The sequence below is a fragment of the Alligator mississippiensis genome, chromosome 2 (assembly GCF_030867095.1).
Source record: "Alligator mississippiensis isolate rAllMis1 chromosome 2, rAllMis1, whole genome shotgun sequence".
Taxonomy (NCBI): domain Eukaryota; kingdom Metazoa; phylum Chordata; order Crocodylia; family Alligatoridae; genus Alligator; species Alligator mississippiensis.
The window spans coordinates 182,493,983-182,517,301 of record NC_081825.1 but is presented as its reverse complement, the minus strand read 5'-3'; the positions used below and the strand labels follow the sequence as shown (position 1 = coordinate 182,517,301).

Here is a 23,319-nt window from a genome sequence, read left to right as displayed (position 1 = left end):
CAATGATGGTGGGTCATTCATTCATCTTCCTGAGCCCTTCTGCCTGTGACTGCTCCATCACACAACACAGCCTTTAAACTACACCGATGCCTTGACAGAATCCCAGCTCAGTACCCTCATGTTCTACCAGGGCCACCCTCACCCTCTGTCATTTAAATGTCTTGTTTCCAGGCACAGTTTCTTTTCTACTAATGATTATTTTGCTGGGGGAGGAATCCTAAGGGAGGTAGGTGCCTGTGTATCAAAGGGACTTATGCAGCCCATCCCTTTGGGTACTGTCAAGAGTCCAAGCCTGACTCTCTGTTGATGTAGACAGAACCAGTTAGTCCTTCTGTGGCTAGCTGTGGTCCAGTTGCCTTCTTCCTAAATCACGCATGTCAGGATTTGACTCAGAGCATCCCTATCACTTCCAAGCTTGAGCACTTTCTCCCCTTAATGAAACTATCAGTAACACAAATGCAGCAATCAATTTAGATTTAGATGGGCTTCTCACCAAATGAGATACTATCTGACCAGCAGAATGGGTCCCTGAGTCATTAACACGTTGGCTATTTCATAGGGTAGTTATAGAAGCTGGGATTGTTATGCTTAACAGTAACTTGCAATGGAGAAAAAGGCATGCTTTAATGCAGGTCCTCTATAGTGTATAAAAGGAAATCTCTAGCAGGGCTCATTTAACAACAAAAGTTTTTATTCTGTTGGGGCTTAATATGGAGTCAGGTGTTGTGTTATGCTGTGGCTGTCCATTAGACCAGAATCACTTGCCTGTTCAGATATTCGCTCCCTAACTCTGGGAGCTCAGATTAAAGTCAAACTGCCTCCAACCCTCCCTGACATGAAGTCTGCAGAACCCCGTGGCCCTTGGGCACTTTCTAGTTTCCATCTGATAGAGGAACGAACCAAAATGAACTGGGAGAGAACTGAAGACTATATGCAGTGCCTCTAAACTGGTGTTCTTCGCCTTACTGGAGGGGGCAGGGGGTAGTGTCTCTAGGCAGCCAATGAACATTTCATTTATTCTGCCATACATGCTTCTGTACTAGAAGACTTCCTTCTCATTGTGCCTGAGGAAGGATTTATGCAGAGGGGGCTCTAGCCACTCACCTCGAGGGCAGTTACCATGGCAGCCCTAACCCTGCATGACACACAAAATACTTCTCACTGGCATGACAGAGGCTGATGACTGGGAAGTTCATGCACACGGGGACCCTGATTAAGTAAGGCAGCACACAGATGCTGCAGGTGCAACCTCTGCTTCTATTCAAACATATAAAGATGCTGAGTGTCCTGAGCAATGACATGGCTGGGAGCAGCAGATGCATGCGCGCACACACATACACAAACACGGACACACAACTCAGGGTGAAAAATCACAACTGACAAATCACTCCAGGAGCCAAATTTTCAAGAGTTCAGTTCCAACTGCAGCGCTAACACCAGCAGCGATGGGTTTCTAGTGACAGCTGCCAGAGCTGGGTGCTTGGCTTTTCTGACAAATCCAGCCTCACATTGCCAGAGAAACTCTTGGCCTCAAACCAGAGCAGTGACACAAATTCACCTGTGCCCCAGATCACCCTGTCTGTGACAGATCTCAAATGGAATGGGACAGCAGGACCATGTCATTCCCTGTGCAATCCCTATACCACAAAGCAGTCAGCCTTTGATGGCCGCCCAGGGTTAGCAAAAACTCCATTAGTCTGAAGGATATGGTTAGAACTGGCAAAAAGGGGTTAATAATTCCAACAGGCTGGCCTCATCCCAGGCTGTAGGGAACTTGTGGAATTAATGTTGGCCTCATGCTAGACCTACCTGGGGGCGGAAGGTCAAATTTTGCTTTGCGCAGCTCGACCATGGACACTTGCAGTTGTTCAATAACAGCGTCATCTTCATAGTGCAGAGATGAAGAAATTTTCTCCTGCAGGAATTCCCGTAAGTCTTCCAGGGACATCTTCAGCAAGCGTTCTAGTGGAAGGCAGAAAGCACAGTGCAATAAGAGGCCATCACAGTACCACAATTAGATTTTTTCTGGCTAACCCGGCTAGGTGCAGAGTATATTTGACTGGATCAGCTGTTTTAAAGCTAATAACAGCAGGGAAGTTGCTTACATGTCAAAATTAATACCTGGGGAAGAAGAAACAATGCATGTCAAAGGAGGGCTTCTGTCTCTCAGGGGCTGTTTGTGGTTCTCTATCTCAAGTGAACTTTGAGTCCCAGGTGTGGTTCGAGAGTCAATTAACACATGACATGACAGGATCGGTCATAAGCTTAAAGGAAGCACATTTGCATACTATAAAATCAGGGTCTCGGCTCGATTCATGGGGACAGAGGTGGAGGGGAAGCGCTTGTGTGTTTCACGACTGTTTGTGAGAGTTCTCTTTTACACCGCTAGGGGGAGTATGGTTGCACATTATGTGTGCTGCGGAGACAAGTAATGCAACACAGGGACCCAGCCTGGGGCCATTGGGGGCAGCTCCTCAGAACTGGTGCTTCCCACTATTCGGGTATCAAACAGATGATTGACAGCCATCCGCGACATCACAAAAAGGACTGCAGTGGGCTACCAATCCTACCCCACAGTGCATCAAGGCTTCCGTTTCCCAGCCTTCCTCTCTGTTCCCCTCATAGGCATAACCCAGGTCCTGTATATTTTTAATTGCCAAGAAGGTTATCTTAATAAAAAGTACCATAAGCTTGGAATGGATATTTCCAGACGTGAACGTACAGACAGGCTGCACAGACAGAGTCACAAATTGCACCCCACCAACCTAAAAGCATCGTCATATGACAGACTGCAAATGCCTCTAATAAATGGCACTCTCATGCAACTCCGATTGCATCACCTGCAGCCTGCCCACTTGCCTGAGTTGCAATATTTCACATTTCCGAGCAGCTTTAAACTTCTGCACCCTCCTTTTTTTTTAACCTCCTCTACTGAAAAAATTCCACAGGCTCCAGGCCCCCACAATACTTCACTCCTTGCCCAGTCATAGGTTTGAGATCAGGTCTCAATCTTATGACCTACCAGGGATGCAAAGGAGAATTAGCACCAGGAAAAAAGAGATTTCTGGCTTCCCAGTGAGACCAATAGGAATTACCCCACAGAGTCCTGAGGGTCTCAGGAAACCTAATGTTAGGGCAGTGATAGTTTTTATTTTGAGAAAAGCTATTTTAGCTTTTTTACATTAAAAAAAAGTTCACACATTTTTCTTTCTCCCTCTGACTCCTATTAAATTGAACTAAGAAACACAATTTTGCAGGGGGAGGCATGGAAAATAAAAATAGGTCCGCTAACATCTTAGAAAGGTCTTTACAATCCTCCTGAAATACTTCAAAGGGAAACTATCTCACACGTACCAAACAGAGTAGCTGGTGGCAGAACAATGTGCCACATACCGTACACAGCTGTATACATTGGGTGGAAGAATTCAACGTAGGGGAATGTTTTCTGTGTTACTGCCTCAGCAGAGGAGATGTTCCTTTGCTGGAGTGGGAACAGCACACTGTGGGTTCAAACTGCAACCAACATAACCAACCAATGCTTGTGTATCTGCCTAAAACAGAGCTCCAGCCAGGGCCTGCCGAGGATGCCAAAAGCTGCACCCTTCTGTGGTACCCAGCAGAGGTTGCTGTGGTACCATATTTAAGTGAATCCAATGACAGGGAAATAAAAATCAATAGTGAGGCCTCATGTTCAACCAAAAATGAGCTAAATTCAGGCATGGTATGAATGGATGCAACTCTAGGAGACCAATTAGAGCATGAGAAAGACTTTCAGAGCCATGCTGGGTTTTTCTTTTCATAAACCCTTCTGCCTGTGGAGGTTAAATTCTAAAACCCAAATCCCAGGCTCTAACAATGGGATCACCTGTGCCACACAGAAAAGTTGAGTCATCCTATTGAATGCCTTACTTTTGTGCAGCTTGAGGATGGTGTAAGCCATAGCTGTCAGAACCCGCTCTCCTTCCAGGATGTAGATATCCCACAGCCGCAAGGTGAGAGTAAACGGCGTCTGTACATGAAAAGGAAGCTGGTTAGAATGGTCCAGACCCTTCTCCCTGAGGTTATGCTGACTAGACAGATGCACTTGGGGACTGTGGCACACAGGCATACACATCCCCATCACCTTTGGTTAAAAATAGTAGTCAACACCGCTTTGCTGGCCAAGCAGCCACAGCGAAGGTGGACACAAGTTTTTTCTTTGGGACTGCACGGTGAGAACAGTCAGCCTAAGCATAATTACAGGACATCTTACCTTGCAAAGCCATGCTCCTTACACCCAAGTTCTGCAAATATATAAGAGCTTCGCTATTTTCAAGGTGCAGCCCAAGAGCCAATGGCCCATTTAAGTTGGACACCCTAGGCCTGACTGTCTAGGGCAGTGGGGACCAGCCTTTTTGGCAGGTGTGCCACAAAGTAGCCCCTTACCCTCCCTGAGTGCCACTCTGTCTGATCCACTTCCTCTGCCCGAGCTGCTCCTTCATTTTCTGGTCCCACTTCTGTGCTCCCAGCTGATCTGCTGGTCTGCTTTCTGCTTCCTGCCCTTTGCCACTTTGCTGCCTGCCCCCTCTCTGATCTACTGCATACCAGACACAGACTCCCTGTGCCACAGGTTAGCCACTCCAGTCTAAGGCTTCTTTGTACCATCTGGTTGCACAATGGTACTCTGTAGGCCATAGGGTAGGGGACTTCTCTAATGCAAATGAGTCCTTGTGTGGCCTAGAGCCACCTACTGCCACTCCACATGGCTACAGAGGTGTTGCAGGGGAAAAGGAGGAGCTGCACAGGCTCTTATGTATACCACTGATTCCTGTATGCTGGAGTGTTTTAGGAGGACCGTAAGAAGCTTTTAGGGCATGACCCAGAACCACTGAAATAGGAGTCATTTGATTTTCAAAGGTGTCATGCAACCTTATTTCTGAGGGAAGCCAAGGAGAGCTGCAAGTGCCTTATGGATCATGCAAATCATCCTGTACTATTGTGCTGTTGTGGGGCTATGTATTTAGGTCCCAAAACTTACTTCCCATAGCTTGAAAATTTGGGTCTTAACAGTTAATTTAATTCATGCAACATTAACGTTAAGCTTTGCGCTTCAATGTGTACTGAACAGTTCCAAAGTTCTTTACAAATGTCACTGGCTGCTCCGCAGTGAGGCGGGTGCTGCTATCCTCTGCATAAAGGTGGGGAAATAGACTCCAGGAGGTTAATTATCTTTGCAAGTTTGAAGTAGAACCAGAAGCAAGGGAGAGAAAAATCTCTTGACTCCCAAGCCTATGCTTCTGCCCCAAAAACAGGCTTTTGGCTATTATTTGTGATGACAGTGAAAGCTTGCTTGTCACTGCCAATGAGAAGCACGGAGTTATTTTAAGCTGATCTGCTGCCAGGCATGTACTTCATGAAGATATTCACAACATTATGCCCTATAAAATATTCACAGAATCCTGTCTGAATAAAAACTGGGCAAAGATTCACAGTTAACAGCAAAGCAAATCCATCATGGGGGCCAAACATTACTAAATGGAAGATAATCTACAAATAGTTCTCACTCGGTCAATGAAGCACTGCAGGAACCACTTGGTTGTGTATATCCCCGTAGTCATCTGCTCCTTGTCCTAGAGCAAGACAGCAAATGAAGAAACATTCATTGCACCAGACAGGCTGCTAGAGACAGCGAGTAAAGTTAATACTTTTCTTTTTAATGCTGTACTGGGCACGAGTCCTGGAAACAGCTTGCCAGGCTCCAGATGGACCCATGAAGCACCATTTAATCCAGAACACTTCCCTTGTCCCTTCTTGAAACAACAATAGGAAGAACCAGTTCAACTGTAGCCAGAGTTTCTTGCTGAACCCAAATTATCTGTACATTTGCATCCCAATTTCTGGATGCTTTCTTAGCCCCATAGGAGAGGATTTGTGCTAGCAGGTTTTCTGGGCCAATTGCCAGCAGCTGCACTCATCATCAGCCCAGCTGGGGTGCTGGGAGTAGTGAGGGTAAGAGTCTTTCTGTGCCACTATAAAAATTCCCTATATCCCCCCATCCCCAAAGCCCCTTTCCACTTTCACTATTAACTTAGTCTCACAAATGACTAGGTCCTGTAATGGGACAGATAGGTCAAAACAAGTATCTAAACCTTACAGCTGGTTGGTCACATGCCAGTTAGCTGAAGAAAGCTAGCTTACCTCAGTACTCAGGCTATGACCACTCTGTGTAGGACAGTCAGACCCCAACCCCAGGCCCCTTTGCTAAGAGCAGAAGGACTGGGCTTTCCCATACACTGCCCTATAGAGAACACAGCCTGCTCTCTATTCAGTGTTTATTGGCTCCTGGAGTCTTTAGAATGAAAGTATTTATGTTCCTGTTGGCTGGGATGTGCTTCTCCCCACCCCTGCTCTTGATGGTTGCAATTAAGTGAAAACCCGTCCTGGTTGCATTACACTTGTACAACCAGGGCTGGTTTGTTGGCAGCCCTAAGCAACAGCTATTTTGGATAACAACAATACAAATGGCTTTTCCTGGAAACATGCCACCGAGCCCCTCTGGGAGGGTAGAAAGCCTTCAGGAGCCTGGCTCCGAATTCCAAGCGTCTGAAAATACATGCGAAAAAGGAGAAGCAGGTGTCTCAGAGTAGCTGGTTAGCTGTCAGGGCTCAATCTTATCCTGCACGTGCTGCTCCAGCTGACAACTGGTCCCATACCATCTGCTGGTGAGAAACACAACTGGGGAGGCCAAGCCAGCAAAATGAACCATCACATCAGCTCTCCTATTTCCTGTCTCCCTGTGTTAGAAGGAAGGAAACCTACCCAAACAGCAGGACTGGCATGGGAGGAGGTTAAATGAGAAACATGTGGGCAGCCCAGAGCAAGCACTGTAAAGTGAAAGCTCTGAGCTTTCCAGCACCTTTCATGGAAGGAGGTAACACCCTGAAGGATTTATGGCCAGCACAATGCACCTATGCCCTTTTAGTGCCTGAAATAATTCCTTTTCCACACATGGATACACCTTCCTCTCCTTGCCATCCAAGAGAAGTCTGGAAGCAGTAGAAGCTCTTGTACAAATGCTGGTGGCTTGCCATGAAATCCAAATAATTCACTTCAGCAGTGTTTAGAAGACATGCTGTTTAGCTAAATACCTGCTTCCCCCACGGCTGAAGCAGTTCTATGATGAGGAACACCCAGGAGGTTATGAATATATATAAGAGAAGAAATTATATTAATGGCTGTCACGCAAAGTGCAACATTAGCATTTAAAAGCCAGTAACAAAGAGGTACCATGTGCTTCTTCAGCTTTGGAAACAGTTTGCTTAAAATCTGCTCATGGTGGGCTTGAAACCGCTGCAGCTTCGGGAACCCAGGAATGAAAAACCCTGTAAACAACACACACACAGAAGAAATTAGGAACAAATGCCAGCAGCAATGACAAGGGTGGGCCACAGGCTTGGTTTCCTGAGCATCTACGTCTCCTGTGGAGCTCAGCTGCTGGAGAGGGTACACAGCAAGCCCCAGAGCAAATCAGGACCCCCAGACATGTTGTTCAGCATATAGAGTCCAGCCCTTTAATTTGGGCAGCATCAGCCATACGCCAAGCTGGTTCTCCTAAAACTGTTCCTGCTTAGCAGGCCAGTCAATGCTTGAAGGTACTATGACGGTTCTAATCAATCTAGGCCTGACCCAGGACACGCTGAAACCAATATAAAGACTACCATGGACTTGCACTGGGCCCCCTGTTTACATGATGTGGTAGATTGATTGTTACATTATCTCTCTGTGCATGCACCCCCTTTGCCTCTGCTTAAACCTGCTATTTATAACATCTGTACAAGATGTCCTGCCTCACTGCTATAATCTAGCGGCAGATCCATCAAATGAAGCTTTCAAAGGGTCAGAGATCAGTTCTGGCTTCCATGTGCATCCTCTGCTTCTTATGAGCCAGACCCCACTTACGCAATAAACATGTGATGGTTTTATGACAGAGTATAAAAGGACTTGAGCAGAGTCCCTGGCTCTAACCTTCTGCAGCTATCGAATCACACACCCCACCCTTCCTCTTCTAAAAAATAAACTCTTTGATGAGTCTCTCTCATTATTATTATTTTTACTCTTTCAGTTTAAAAACCACAATAAGATGAAAGGCACTTTAAAGTGGTTTGTGTAAAATAATACATCATGATTCCTGACAGTGTCAGGATAAATGCATTAAGAAATGTTTCCAATGGCATGTTTGAAGGAGAACACTGTATGCCATATCTTATGCTACGTTTGCACTAGATTTTTTTTTTTCCACCTGGAGTTAATTAAGGATAAGGACCAAAAGACAGGGATCCAGGAACACACCAGTGTCTACAGATGTGTTAATCACCTTGAGATAAAGTCCAGAGTAGATAAGCCAAGTTTTTCAACTATAAACTAGTCAGCATGCAAGCAGCAAATCCAGTTCTATGCAGACTGCACCATGCACATAATTGAGGCACTATTCCTTGAAACAAGCCTCAGGCACCTTGGGGACAAGACTTACAGACCAAAAAAAATGGCATGAAGGCTGCAATCAGCAGCCATGCAAAATCGATAGGGAAGGGTGTAGTTCTGTATTTCTCCTAAGCCTTACCATGCATTGCATGCCGCTGATTGGTCAATAGCTGTGCCAGTGCCCAAAATGCATCCTCTTCATTTAGGTACATCAGCAGGATGGCTGCGATCTGACTCATTCCTTGGCAGTAGCTCACTTCCTGGAAGAGCCCAGAAGCACACATGCTTATAACACAAAGCTAACTCTTCACTGGACTAAGTTGTGCCCATGCAGAAATGCAGCTTCCACAGTTTTCATTAGGCAAATGCAAAGCTTTGTTTAAAAACTCCAATACTTCACTGCTTTTGACTCCTGGCACAGATCCTTGTGTCCCTCATGATATGCTCTGAGGATGGGATATTCAAAAGCACATACATGCTTATAGCATATTCAGAAGCACAAATCCAGCTGACTTACAGCGGGGTTCAGGCTCTTAAATCACTTAACACCTACACGTCTCACCCTCATTGTTGTAAGGCGTTGTACTGTTTATTCCAAACTTCAAAGCTTCCCTTAGAATAAACATGTTATGCTCCTGGTATTCCATGAAAGGCTTTAACAATGGCTACTTTGAAACCTCTGGGCCTATCCATACTGTGATTCAAACCATGATAACAGCAGTTGATCCTAACTAGGGGTTAAGGGGGAGTTTTGCACAAGTTCAGGCATCTAACACCTGACATACTCAAGTCAGTGGGTGTCCAACTGCTACTGGCTCTTCTCCCTGCTAACTCTGCACTGTTCAACTGCTAGATAGCTCCTCAGGGACTCTAACACCAGATCTGTATTAGGTCCAAGAAGCAATTTTTCGCAAGAAGCAATTAGGTCCAAGAAGCAAACCTTCTGAGACAGGTTACCACCCAAAAGCCTTTTCAGTACTGAACACTGACGGGTTTTAGATCAGACTTTTCGTACTACTCAAACAGCCATGGAGGCTGCAGCCCCCATTCATTGAGAGGGCAGGTGAAGCAGCAGAGTAAACTCCCCATCTACTTCTAACTCAGATCTGGAAGGACCACCTCTACGGGCCAGAAAGCAGACCATGATCCAAGGCCTCCCAGCTGAGGAAACCAACCGGGAGGCCAGATATACGTGGGAAGGATATGGACGCTTGCCTTTGGGAACTAAGCTGGGGCTACAATCAGGTCATTTCACGCAGCCTACTGCGCAGCAGCTGACATTCCAACTTTCAATTGCTAGATGCTTGAATTTGCACCAAAAACCTAAAAAAAAAGGCAGAGCCTGGCTGGGATGAACCTGATACCCTGAAGTGTCCTAAGAACTCAGTTGTTTCTTTCCTGGTAGAAACGGCTGGTTGTGACAAGCTCTGTACTGCTGGGGTAAACCTGCTAGCTTTAAGCCAACTGCCTTATTTTGTTGGCAGTGTGAGGCAAGGAAATGTGAACATGAACTGTAAAGATTCATTCACAAATAACATGTGCAGCTATTTCAAGAAATGCCATATGGGATAATAAACAGCATATGGCTCTGCTGATATCTGGGATTTCTTTAAATGTACTTGTACCAAAAATAGCTTAAAGGGAAATCTGGTAGCCCCTTATATATGCTGGGAAAAGAAGATGTACTATTATTTTGTCCACATGCCAATCCAGAACTTCTGGATTCAGCATTCACCACTGCCGGAGGGAAGCAGCAGACTCTGTAGCTAATTTAACGATATTCTCCACTGATTCACTGTAATGCATTAGGCTCTTTAACTATGAGGACAGAACTCAATACAGAGCCAGGAGTGAAAAGATGGGGAGACTGTATTGGGATAGAGGGCAGGATTCATAGGAAAGTCACATAGGCAAAGATTATGGTAATGAGTAATTTCTTATCCTGCAGTGATACCATCCAAATCAAATCTTTGGGATGGAATGACCAGAAAGTCCTGAACCTACTGCTTGCTCTGTGGCTTTTACGTTTACTGTTTAATGTGCAAATATATCCAATCAGAGCTCTATTCAAACGAGCATTTACTTTCATCAGGACTTTAATTGGAAGGTCCAAACTATGGAAGTCAAGAAAGAATTATTCAGAATGTCACTAAAAATCTTTGCCTCTGGTACACTTCCTCGACCATCACTGCAACAACACTGCTCCAACCCTACTACGACGGAATTACTCACTTTCACTTGAGCCAAGAGCTTACACTCACCGTGTTGTAAACAGAGTAGGCTGACAGGACATGAAACAGTTCTTGTTGCCTACACAGAAAGAGAGGATGGTAAAATTTCATACTGTGGGGTGTTCAATTTGCACAGTCAAGAAGTATTTCACAGAAAGCAATAACTTTTGGCTTTGTTTGCTTAATCTTCTGCTGAAATAAAGCAAAACTCGGAATGAAAAAAGGTCATCCCCACCCCTCTGATTGTGAGGAAGGTTTGCTTTTCTTTTTTTCAGCAGAGGAATATCACCAAAACCCCATAGCAGCGCTAGTCCATCAGAGCAACGGGTCTGCCCGGAGGACACCTGTACACAGTTTTTGGCACCCTCCCATCAATTGTTTCTAACAGTCCACTGTTAGAAGCTACAAGACCCAGAAAAAACAACATCCTTTTGGTATTTCCTCTCACACCTTTATTGCTTGTTCAGAAGGAGCTAGGGCACAAAAAATGCAGTGCAGCAAACAGGGATTTAGCAACCTGACTCTCAGTAACATAAGCCAGTACACACTGCAGCTTGCACCTGGACTGAAAATATCACCACCTCATGTACCTGCAGCATACCAGAAATATGCACATATGTTAGTAAATCAGGAGACATAAATAGAGGGTCAGGGCATCAGTAATTGTAGGGGAAGAGGGGAGCGATTTCTCTAACAGTTTCTACCACCAGGTTATAGTTCCTTTCCATGAATGCAACTAAATCTTTTCAGCTTCAGAAGCAGAAAAGACCTCTTTCTCCTTGCCACAGCCCTAGAGATGCATTTACCTGTCTTCATTTTACACTCCCTGACTTGGGGCCTGAAGCCACATGGCTGAGATTTAGACCACTCCACTTAGGGCCACTCACTGCTGCTCCTTCCTCAGCTCCCTCTGCCCTCAAGCACCTTGCCTCGGCACTTGTTGCAGCCCCCACCTATGGGAGCAACAGCATTGCAATGCACCTGCCTGCAAAGCAGCTGTTTTACCTCTTCCCTGTTAGTTGTGCTCTTGAGACCACAGACAATAAGCAATGGTGATTGCACCATACATCCCTCAATGCTACGGGCCCAGCCCAAGAGATTCCTGTGCAGAATCAAACCAGCTGCGATCCTCAGTGAAAGACATGTCTCATAGGTCTGGGAAGGACACACGTGTTTCAGGAACCGTGGCTGGATGCAACCTAACCTGGAATTAACCATGAGATACTTGACACAAAGCTGGTGATTTCAGACCAGTTCCTAGCAGAGAGGAGTCCACACCAAAACAAACCAACAAAACAAGCCTATGCCAGCAGATGTACAAGCACAGACACTGGCTGGGCATGGAGACAGGTGCCTTCTCACAGCTACAAGTTACTGAGGCACACTAGCAGATTGGCAAGTGTAGGAGGGGCTGATGATGTTCCAGTTGCAGTCTTTGTTCTGAAGCCTGAATATCAGCTCTGCAGGCTGTCAAACTGGTACGTTTTTGGGGTGGTCAGGTCAGGGATCAGACCAAAGCAATGACCAGAAAAGAACCCAGCTAGGAGCCGGGCGACCCATACTCACTTGACTCCGTAGCGATCCCGGAACATGATGTGATTTCGAAAGGTGCGGTTGACATCCAGATCTATCTGCTTGATTTCTGATGAGAAGCCCTTGGCTTGTTCTTTCATTTTCTGGAGAGAAGCAAGGGCACAGAAAAGGAAACTATTAAACATCCTCAAATATAATCTCTGAATGTAAAGCCTTCCAGGGAAGAGGACAACAAGAAACAATCTGTCAGATTACAGAGCAAAGGCAGAATAAAGAACAGATTTTATAGGGGTGTAGGTTGTAGCTACAGGACATAGGCAGACAAGGTTCTTTGGGCGAATCTGATAACTTTTATTATTAGACCATGATTCTTAGAGTGAAAACAAAGCTATAGCCTATGAATTATTAAGGGCAAAAATACCCTGTGGTATGTCTCTATGCTTCCTCATGTCTTCCCCAATGATACTGCATTCAGGCAGGATGCAGGGTCATTCATTTTGTGCACAGTGAAGTTTGAGAAGCTGAGATATTAAACAAGGCCTGGTCCCCTCCATTGCCAACTGTTACTACAACACAAGTGCAGGAGTGGAAATACAAGCCAGACTGTCCAGTAGATGTTGACTAGAGACATCCTCTACTGCATAAGTTCAGCCTTAGAAGCACTGAATACGAAGCTACTTAACCCTATGGAGGCTGTCAGATGAGAATACTAGGTATGAAGAGAAAATGTGTCCGTCTGTGCACTGGGGGCACGCTAGAAACATTTAAGACAGGGGTGTCAAATATCTGGCCCACGGAGCCCAATCATCTAGCCCATGGTGCTTGATGGCCACAGGTCTCGGACTAGACTGCACGCAGTCAATACTGGCCCCGGCCCCAGGCCCGTGTGCTGCACACAGGGACAGGGTGGCCTGGGGCATGCACTGCACACAGAGCATGGCACCAGTACAGGGCACAAGCTACATATGGGGCCAGGGCCAGGTTTGGGTACATGCAGCATGCAATGCCTGCAGCAGACTATCCCCATGCACTGGATCCAGCATGTGGGGCTCATGTAGACCCCATCCTGCCCCATGGAACCTGATGAGTTTGATTGATCTAGAAAATGTCCCTGCTTCAGTCCCTCTATACAGATGAATACATCCTAATGTTCTGTTCAGGGGTACTTCCATTAAATAAATCCCACCACCAAGATACCACTGTATTGCACAGGCAATGCAGGGCTGGTGCACAACACCCCTTTGAAGGCTTCCTTGTTATGGAATTACCCATGAAAAAAGGTGAAGCTGGTATGCTCACAGCACTGAAGTCTACACCATTATTCCCCCAAAGAAAAGCTCCACACAAATGCCAGATCTCTGACTTCCTGGCACCACTTCAGCAAATTTTGGAATGAAATATTTCTATTTTGATCTGCGTTGTTTGTAAATTCAGACCCTAACCTCTTCAAAGAAGGGGCTATGCTATATTCTGTATCTAATAAACATTAATGTTGCTGTGGCTGCTTAAACAAAAACACATTTATTATTAATATGCACAGCTCTCAAGCTAACAGAAGAGATTCCCCTAAAGTATTCATAGGCTAAATGCTGTGCAGGGCAAGTTTTTATGGTTCAAGCTGCTCTATGAATTGCTCTCTAATTTCAGTACACCATCTCCCTAGAGAAACAAAGACATGTTAAGCTTATCAACCCATCCTGGGGCTTCTTTCAAGTAAAGATAATACTGAATCATAAAGACCATTTCTGTGATATACACAAGGACTAGCGCACAGCTAAGTAAACTAAAAGAGCTAAGAAGCAAAGTAAAATGCATAGAAGTGGCCACTGGCCAATTCTCTACCACATAGGCACCGAAACACCAAGGGATGATACTCACTAATGGAAAGTGGGGGGCCTTACTGCAATCAAAGTAACCGATACAATGTCCACCCAACCCTAGCTCACACTGTGAAAGCCCCAAATTCTTATTCTACCTCATGGAAGAATATCCTCCTAGCCCACGAGTGGGAAATTATTTTGGCTGGAAGGCCACTTAATGAGTTTTGGGGACCTACCAAGTGTCTCTCGCTGTCTCTCTTCCCTCTCTCTGGGCGTTTCTACACATTTATTAATGTGCCATAGTTACTGTGCATTATGTTTAGTACCTTTATTACCAGGTACTAAATCAATGCATAGTAACTGGCACTACTGAGCATAAGTACACTGTCTGCCATGACATGCTAATGTGCAGTAGAACTAGTCTACTGCGCATTCAGCGTCTTGTGTAGACGCACCTTCTGTCTCTTTCTCTGTGTGTGCATGCATCTCTCTCTCTGTCTGTGTTTCTCTCTGTTTCTCTCCCCTCCCTTCCTTTCCTCCCTTCAGAAGCCCCCAGGAGCCCTGATGCTCAGCTGCGGATCCAGGCAGGAGCTGCTGCCATGTTGGGTAGGCGGCAGTGTCAGCTTCAGCCAGGTTCTGGAGGGAGGGTGGAAGGGAGGGAGGGGGAGCGAGCCAGAGTGACGCTGGCACCCACCCAGCACAGCAGCAGCTCCTGCCTGTGCCTGCAGCTGACGCTGCTGGCAGGTTCCAGGTCAGGTCTGTGGTGGGAGCTTCCACTACAGTGGGAAGGTGGCAGGTCAACTGCGGATGCTATGGGCAGGTTCTGCATCCAGGCTCCTGAATCTGCCCACGGTGACCACAGCTGACACCACCACCCACCCACAGTGTGGACTGGAGGCTCCACCTAGGTCCACAGATGATGCCTGATGCTGCTGGGCCAAAGCAGTCCCGCTTACCCAGCTGCCCAGCATCACGCAATAGCCAGGGCTGCCCATGCACCAGATCCAGTGAGTTGGCAGCTGTCCACCCACGGGGCCAGACTGAATCCGGCGATGGTCTCGATCTGGTCTGCTGGCCTTATTTTGCCCGCCCCTGTCTTACCCCCAGATATGGCACTCAGTGTAACCCCGTGCACGACAAGCAAGAATTACTTTGCCGTCTTTCAGTATCCAATCTCATGTGTATCCCTTAAGTATCACTGATGACCACATAATTGCCTTTCTTTTGAGCCCCTGGGGCTATTCTATGAATAAAATATGTTCTGCAACCAAATTTTCAATTGGGCAGAGATCCATTTGCAGGGCAGGACATACACAGCCAAACAGGAGATGAACAGAGGCCATGCTGGAGCCAAGCAGTGGGACTCCACATTACCACAGGGGAGACAGGCTTAGAGCATTAGTAACAGATACTCCTTTCTGTAGTAGAGAGCCATTGCTTAAGAGGGCTGCAAAGCCAATTCAAACTGCCTGCAGGCCACACCACCTTGGGGTGTGAATGGCAGGCACATCACAAAGCTGTAAGGCTGTGAGCTATTGCTTTCAGCATAAGGGTTTATTAGCTTTGCAGATCACACACACCAAGATGAGCATTTACTTGTTCACGCAAGTGATGGGCTTCTGAAGCTGGTTCCCTCTGCTTAGTTGCACTCTGTTATTTAGCCCTGCAGGGCACCTAAATGGATATAGGAATGGCAGTCACTAGCTGGAAGTGCTGACTGTAAAGTTACTGTGGCCAGTCCCGTCCCATAGTGTTTTTATAAAAAAACTGGTAAAACTTAACACATGTCTAAATTTCTTCCCTATGGCCAACTACTTTTCTTCCTGCCCTCTCTGACCTTGCAAAAGCATCCTGCTGGGGAAAGAGGTTCCATGGCAAAAGTCACCTAGGAGATCAGGTCTTCCAAGTCATGTTCTTCCCATCCTCTCACTCCTTTATTAGCAGCTGAACCCAAACACTTACGATATGAATATCTCCAGAGACATGACAGCTTCATGGGCTGTTCATGCATCCAAATCTAAAACTACTATCCCTTGCTTCCACCTGGGGTATGTAACAGGGCATTCTTGGCATTTGGGATATTATTCCTTGTAGTTATGGGTGGGGGCTTGAAAAGATAAATTGGGGGATTCTTTGAGTCAAGTGCCCATCAACACAGGGGACTTTGCATGCTGGCCCAAAAGCCTCTTCCAGTCCTCTTATTCCTATTAGCAGCTACATTAAGCCCCAATTCATGAGGTCACAAGACCTGGCCTCAAGGCCCACCTGTGGGATGTGGCAGTGGCAATGCATGAGGGCAAAAAGTTGTGAAGGGATACTGGATGTACCCACAGAGAAACATGAGCACTAATCTGCCTTGGTGGAGGAATACAGGGAAAGCAGGTCCTAACCAGAATCTATCCTGAGACCTGGCCTCTAGTCCTCTTGTGAGCAAAACTGAAATGAGAACTAACTGCCCACACTCTGTTTAGGCAGTTAGGCAACCTCCTTGTGACTTGCATTTATTCAGCTTCTTCCCCTGACCATGCAGCATGGCCAGCCTGGACCATCCTGCACCCTCTGTGATACAAGTGACAAGATGCCAAATTATAACAATAGAGAAACTTAATTATTCCTGCCCACTAGAACAATCTCGGTCCCACATTCCTGAGAGCCTTGCGTGATTAGATGCCAGCAGGATTTTGCTATTAATATCTCTGCTTGACTAACAGTAATGAGCATTAACATTATCCTGCTTAAGAGGAAGAGAGAGATCAGACACACTTGAGCCTACTGGATGTGACACTTAATTTGTGGCCTCTATCACATTAACACTGCTGGGTGGTGCTGTGCAGGCTTTACTCTGTTGTTCTGATTGCCAAAGAATAGATAACAAAGAACATTCAAGCAGCCCCCGTACACTGAACAGCAGTCCTGCCAGCACTAGCCAGATGGGGGAAGATCACTGGGAGGTGCTTTCCCCTCCCCAAAGTTCTCAGTTTCTAATCGGTTCAGAGAGAGAAGACCAAATAATCCCCAGATCACTCTTGCTGGGCTGGCAGGTTCAGCTGCTCTGTAGCAGTGCTATCATCTGCAGCCTGGTTATATCTAGGCTCATGACAGATGACAGGCCTGGAAGCAAGAGCTTTTTTGCTTTTTTTTACTCCCAACTACGGAGTTGGTCCAACAAAAAATATTACTAAAAAACCTTTGTTTCACCCAGTGAGATAAGAGTCCTGTGATGGTGGATTATTCAGTTGTCCATCTTTCTCTATCTATGGTCTTGGTGCATACTTCAAAATGTCACCTCTTTGGGACAAGGACTGTTTTGCCCTGTGTTTGTATACCACTTCACATAATGAGGTCCTTCCAGGTCTATGACCAGGGCTCTTAAAGGCTCTGGTTATATAGACCAGGGTTGGGCAAAATGTGGCCCGGGGGCCAGATGCAGCCCACCAGGCCATTCTATCCAGCCTGCAGAGCCCCTAAAAAATTTAGAAAATTAATATTTATCTGCCCCTATATGCCTATCATGCGGCCCTCGATGGCTTGCTAAAACTCAGTAAACAGCCCTCCACCCAAAATAATTGCCTACCCCTCTTATAGACAATAAATAAGTAAAGAGGGGTTACTGGTCTCGCAAATCAGTGAAATGCACGTTAAAAAAAGATTCTGCAGAATAGCCAACAGGCTTACAGCAAAAACATTTCTACTACAATCAGACTCTGTGATGATTTCTCATTTCATTACTCATTCAAACTGTGTGTATGGATGTTGTTTATTTCACAGCAAACAATCCTCAAGAGAGTCAGCTTTGTAAAGTGATTTAATGGGAAGGAACAGAAACAAGGCTTTTCCTATGTGCGCAGGATTTCCTGTAAATTGAAGGATTTTTAATAGAACGCTTCAAGAGGATGTTTCTATAAAAGGGCTGAAGAGTTGAAAATAATAAGAGCCACTGCAGTCTGAGCTGTTAGGATGTTGTGAGCACAAGCAAGTTTCAGCAAAATAGGGCATGTGTGTTTTGCAAACTAGACCCCCTAAATTCACTAACTGTCATGCATATTTTTAAGAGCATGATTTTCTTCTGGCTTGAAATAGATCAGACTGCTAAAAAACACCCTCTCAGTGTCAGTATAAAAATTCATCCTTACAACTCACTGTGCACTTAAAAAAGAAAAGAACACCACCCAAAATGTTCAAAAGCACTGAAAAATTTCAGGCATCTTGGTTTTTAGGGAGCTGAATCACTTTACAAAGGGATCAGAAAATACTGAGCACCTCCCCTTTCAAGGCATCTCAAGTTGGGCACCCAAAATACTATTCACATTTTAAATTTCTTGAAAGTTGAAATTATTAATCTTTTCTCTGGAGATGCAGTGACTTGTAAAACTTCTGCCTGGCAGCCACCTTGTAATCAAGGCAGAGAAATCAGCATGAAGGACCTTACTGGCAGTGGTGGGGCAACAGGTAAGAAGAGTTTAACCATTTTATTTTCAGTCCTTGTTGTCACTTTAAAGCTTTCCTTCACAACATTCTCAGCTGCGAATGGGATAAAAACCCGTCTCCCAGATCTGTGGTAGTAAGGGAAACAGAAGAGAGAGTAACAAGCAGCAACTCAATAGTGGGATACAGCACGAGGTGTGAATACTCGCTGGACAGTATTTGTTACACCAGAGGTTTCCAAGCTTTTTAAGCCCACAGGCCAATGTCAATCCTCAAATTTATCACATACCTCCCTCTTGCACCCTTCAGGTCAAACTTTTAATTTGTAGGGATGGGGGAGGGACAGATGCAATCTACAGACCACAGTTTGATAATTACTGCACTATGAGGCAGGGCACAGGCTGCTGTCCCCCACTCCAAGGGACCACATACATAAACCGTCGGCTTTCTGCACACTCCCACTTCAGAACACTCCAGACACAGACCCATGGGCAACTGATGACACCTTGGGGGGGGGGGCTGGGCACATGTCCTCCCAGCATCCAGTCAGCAACCGGGGGGGTCCCCCCGTGGCAAAACTCGCTGACCCGAAAGGGGCTGCGGCACTCCTGGAAGTGGCCACAGCGGCACTACATCCAGCACTCCCGCTCCCCGGCCAGCGCTCGTGGGGGGGCACCAGCACTCCCGTCTTCCCCGCTTGTCCATCTCCTAAGCAGGGAGTGCAACTGGTCAGGGGGTGCAACAGCACTCTCAAGGGCTGCATGTGCACTCCCTACATGTTGTCATTGCACAGACCCTGTGCTTCTTCATCTCCAGTGTAGTTCATCCTGCTCAGGGAGCATGCAACTTGAGAGGCCCCTTGATTTACCCTAGCCCTATCTTCATCCATTGCCATCATACCTCATACTTCCCTTCATTTGCCTGCTTCACATTCTCGATGTCCAGCAGAAGCGACCAGACCTGGCCTCGCACCTGGAGGGGGATCCCTTTGCAAACCCTGCGGCACATCTGCAAATCAAGAGGAAAACGAAACAAAGTTAGTGAAACAAGTCTCCAGGAGTGGAGTAATTTAACCACACAATCGCTCCCTAAACAGAGCATCTTACAGATGCCATTCAATAGGGACATGACTAGGAAACCAATGACCCACCACAGTCTACTAATAGCCCTTAAGAGATCACTTCCATTCATGAGGAGGAGCTCTCCCTTGGCAGTAAGAGTTGGGATCATCTTGACTCTGGTCATTTTTTCTGGATTTTGCATGCTGTATGGCCAGAGGCAACCACCAAGTGGATCAAGGGCCAAGAAAGCTAAGACCCAGCTCTGCCACCCACTTGCTGCAATATGTTGGCCAATTCACTTCACCTGACCATGCTGCACAGGCATGTTTACCAAAATTAAGATGCTACCTCCTTCTCTCCAGAGGCTGAGAAGGTCCCCATAAATGTTCAGTGTTAATACCCAGTATCAAGACACACTGTTACCAGAAAACAAGTTTTGCTTGGAGTATCCATGTTTCTTGGAAGAACCAGACCCCAACTTCTACGCATGGAGAACAGACCCCAACTTCCCCCTATTCCAGATGGAGAGCAGCTTGTGTATTTGATACATTACCAGCCCACCCCCTTTCTCTCCCAAGAAATCTGCATGGAGCTGATTGCACAGGCTTGGGAGATGCAGTCAAGGATGGCAGTGGTCTAGGAACGCACAGGTTAAACCAGAGATCTTCATGGCATGTAGGGAGCAGGATTGCTGCTGCTGGGGAAGGCAGAATCCTTAGTGCCTCCATGTGAATAGTCCAGAACATCCCCTCGCTTTAAGAGAAAATGCTTCTCCTGTGGGACGGGAGGGCAGCACCCAATCCTCAGATACAAAACCTTGGGAGGTGCTAATGGAGATTCCCAGACAAACAACCTGGTCCTGCCTATGGCTTTTGGCAGGGGAACTGAACACAACTACTGGGAAGGAAGTAAAACTGTGGCAAGAATATTTCTAACACAATGGGGGAAAGCCTGTGTCTGTACATATCTGAAACTGCTTTGTTTTGATCCTTCTTTTGCTTCATTTATAAAGTCACCCCTTGCTGAAAAAAGATCCCTAAGCAAAGGACAACAGAACAACCTTTTAAAGAAAGTTAAGGCCTTATTGTTCCTACTAGAAACAGAGAAGTTGTTTGTTTTTTAAAAAGGTCTGTTCCTGAATATTTTCTCCTCCTCAGTTCTTCTCACCCTCAAATTGTCTTCCAGATGCACTGTAAAGCCAACAGCATTATTATTTGCAGTTAAGGAGTCCTTCGTGCTTTCTTTTATCTCAGTATGCTGCCCAAAGTCTACTCCTGTCACCCATTTGCTTAAATTCTGCCTGCTGTTTCCACAGGCATTTTTCTGCTCTACAGGATGGTGTTGGTAAAGGCCAGCTGCACTATGCTTGTCTATAAGGTTTTGATAGGCTCATGAACAGAACCAGATGCAGTTTTCTATTTTCCTATTGACATGCATCTTGCATAAGATCACTTTTATGGGACCATTTTCCTGCTTCAGATTCTGAACTTAGCCAAATTTGTATATCGCACTAATAAAGAGACTATGGAGCAGATACACGTTCCATGGCCTGCAGTTTCTAGGCAGCAAATGCACTTATGACTTTGCAGGATCCACTGTTTAGGTAAACCCCTCACTGAGTTGTGCTCCTCCTGAATTAAAAAGTCATGAACTCACATTCCCATGCTTTGTTGTTATATATCTTGAAGTAGTGCCTAACCATAGCAGTCAGGATCCAAGACTCCATTGGGCTAGGTGCTACAAACCCAGAACACAACAAGAGTCCCTGCTTCATGATGCTCACAATCTCAGTGTATATGCAACACATGACAGTAGGTGGATGCAAGCAGACAGATCAATGGGAAAGCACCTGAAAATAATGAGGTCATCATACCTGGGTTCAGGTTCATAATGCACGAGGTTTCCCCAGCTGGTTGAGGTGCTAAGACAGAAGTTATTTCAATTAACCTGTAGTGGAACCCAGATGATTTCAGGATACTCAACATGTCTATAGGTCCCCAGAGGGCACTGCAATCCTCAAACGTTGTCAGCTCAGTACTTTTATCTACTGTAAATACTCACAAAATGCCTGCCCTACTTCTAAGTCTGATCTACAGTTACTTCCTACCAGGTGCAGTGGAACAACTTGGAGCATCCATGATGTTTTCAAAGTATCTATGCCTGGACAGTAAGTAAGCAACACACCTAGTGATGAGCATCTGTGGACTTAAACATGCAAACACTGAACAAGAACATAAAAACAAACAGCACAAGGGCTGTCCAAGGGTAATTTCTATCCCATCTGAAATATAACTGGGGAGCCTGATATTAAGAAAGATATCATCATTCCATACAGTTCTGGTTTATTATCTGTTACTTTAGACCAGGCCACTTTCCTTCAACTCCAGTTCTTTGGGGAATACTCAAGTAAAAGCAAGCATTGACTAGAGGGCTAAGAGCAGGATTACAGCTGTCCTCACTGAAGACAAGGTTCTTTGGATAAATCCGATATCTTTTATTAGACCAACTCAAATAGTTGGAAAAATTATTCTTAGCAAGCTTTCAGGCACCAACACTCTTCATCAGGCTGAGGAAGCATATGCGCTCTTCCTGGATGGAGTGGTAAAGCAGCCAGAGGCCAGTACATATGCAAGAAAGCCAGTCATCATTTCACAGTCTTGGCCCAAGCCTTACAAAGGCTCCATCATCATTTGGTCTCTGGAGCGGCGACCTGTAGAACATTGCTACTCCTTCCTATTCTGCTGCTGGATCAGGTTGCACTGGAATGCAACCAATTTAAAAACAGCACAAAAGAAGTGAGCAAAGAAAACCTATGCATGTGCAATGACATAATGAGATGGAACATTAAGCCAAAGAGGTGTTGATAAATAAGCCTGGCTGAAAGCAGGTGTCTGAATGGCTGTAGCACAATGGCTGAGAAGAGACCAAAGAAACCTGATTTGAATCTGTTAAATTTGCCTTGTGATTAATGTATTTCCAAAAGGATTAGGAGAGATCAAGGATGACTGATGTTTTCCTGAGGTACAATGAGATGCTCTGCTCTGCAGGGAAGGAAGCATTTTGCTTTGAATTCCCAAAGATGTTAGTGCTGCACTTTAATGAATACAGATTCACAAGCATTTAGTAAATAGCTTTCAGCTGCATCTCTGCGCCAAGTCTCTCTCTCTGTTGGGATGGTAGCAGGAACAAGGGGATGTCTTAACTAGTTATAACATAGCTGTATTTAACAAGCTGCCACCCCTACCCCCCAGCCCTATGTTCAGCATAGAGTACAGCATGCAGTAGCAACAGCCTTTAATGGATGGGCACCTCTCCAATATCTGGGCTCCTTAGGGATGAATTAGTGATCTTTTTATAGAGGAAATATGGTATTGATTTACTCGCCTCTGTTCTGAGACCAAAAGTTAACCTCTGAAAATGTTGAACAAGAAGAAAGAAACTTCCAACCCCAGAGAAGAGCACCTTATACCATTTCTTCTTGTGAGAAAGCTGGTTGTTTGACAACCCAACAACAGCCAGGCTTTTTGGGTGCAGTACTTTTTTTTAAAGGACACTAGGTAGTTTCTAACTTGGTCTGCCAGCAGTCAAGCTAATGGTTCCCGGTCCCCATGGACAAAGTCTGTTAGAGGCCAACACTGCACTTTGGCAGCAGCCTGAAGAAGAGTAACAATGGGGAAGGCTGAGAGCAGCTCCCCCATTTGTACAGTGCCCCAGTGTAAGGTGGAATCATCACACTGGCCTGAATCAACGAGGCTTTTGGATAAGAAGGACTTCAAGGGGAGCTCCAGT

At 45.7% G+C, this 23,319-nt stretch overlaps 1 protein-coding gene across 3 annotated transcripts in view; it reads right to left on the bottom strand.

Annotated features, from left to right (window-relative positions):
- LOC102563728 (USP6 N-terminal-like protein) overlaps window positions 1–23,319 on the bottom strand; it is a 154,426-nt gene that overhangs the window by 6,103 nt on the left and 125,004 nt on the right. For all 3 annotated transcript variants that reach the window (XM_014604249.3, XM_019485193.2, XM_019485186.2), the window contains 8 exons: window positions 19,370–19,477; window positions 12,258–12,367; window positions 10,722–10,770; window positions 8,600–8,720; window positions 7,267–7,361; window positions 5,544–5,609; window positions 3,910–4,009; window positions 1,810–1,962 (listed from right to left, as the gene is read on the bottom strand). In XM_014604249.3, coding sequence (XP_014459735.1) covers window positions 1,810–1,962; window positions 3,910–4,009; window positions 5,544–5,609; window positions 7,267–7,361; window positions 8,600–8,720; window positions 10,722–10,770; window positions 12,258–12,367; window positions 19,370–19,477 — 802 coding nt within the window. The remainder of the gene's footprint in view (window positions 1–1,809; window positions 1,963–3,909; window positions 4,010–5,543; window positions 5,610–7,266; window positions 7,362–8,599; window positions 8,721–10,721; window positions 10,771–12,257; window positions 12,368–19,369; window positions 19,478–23,319) is intronic.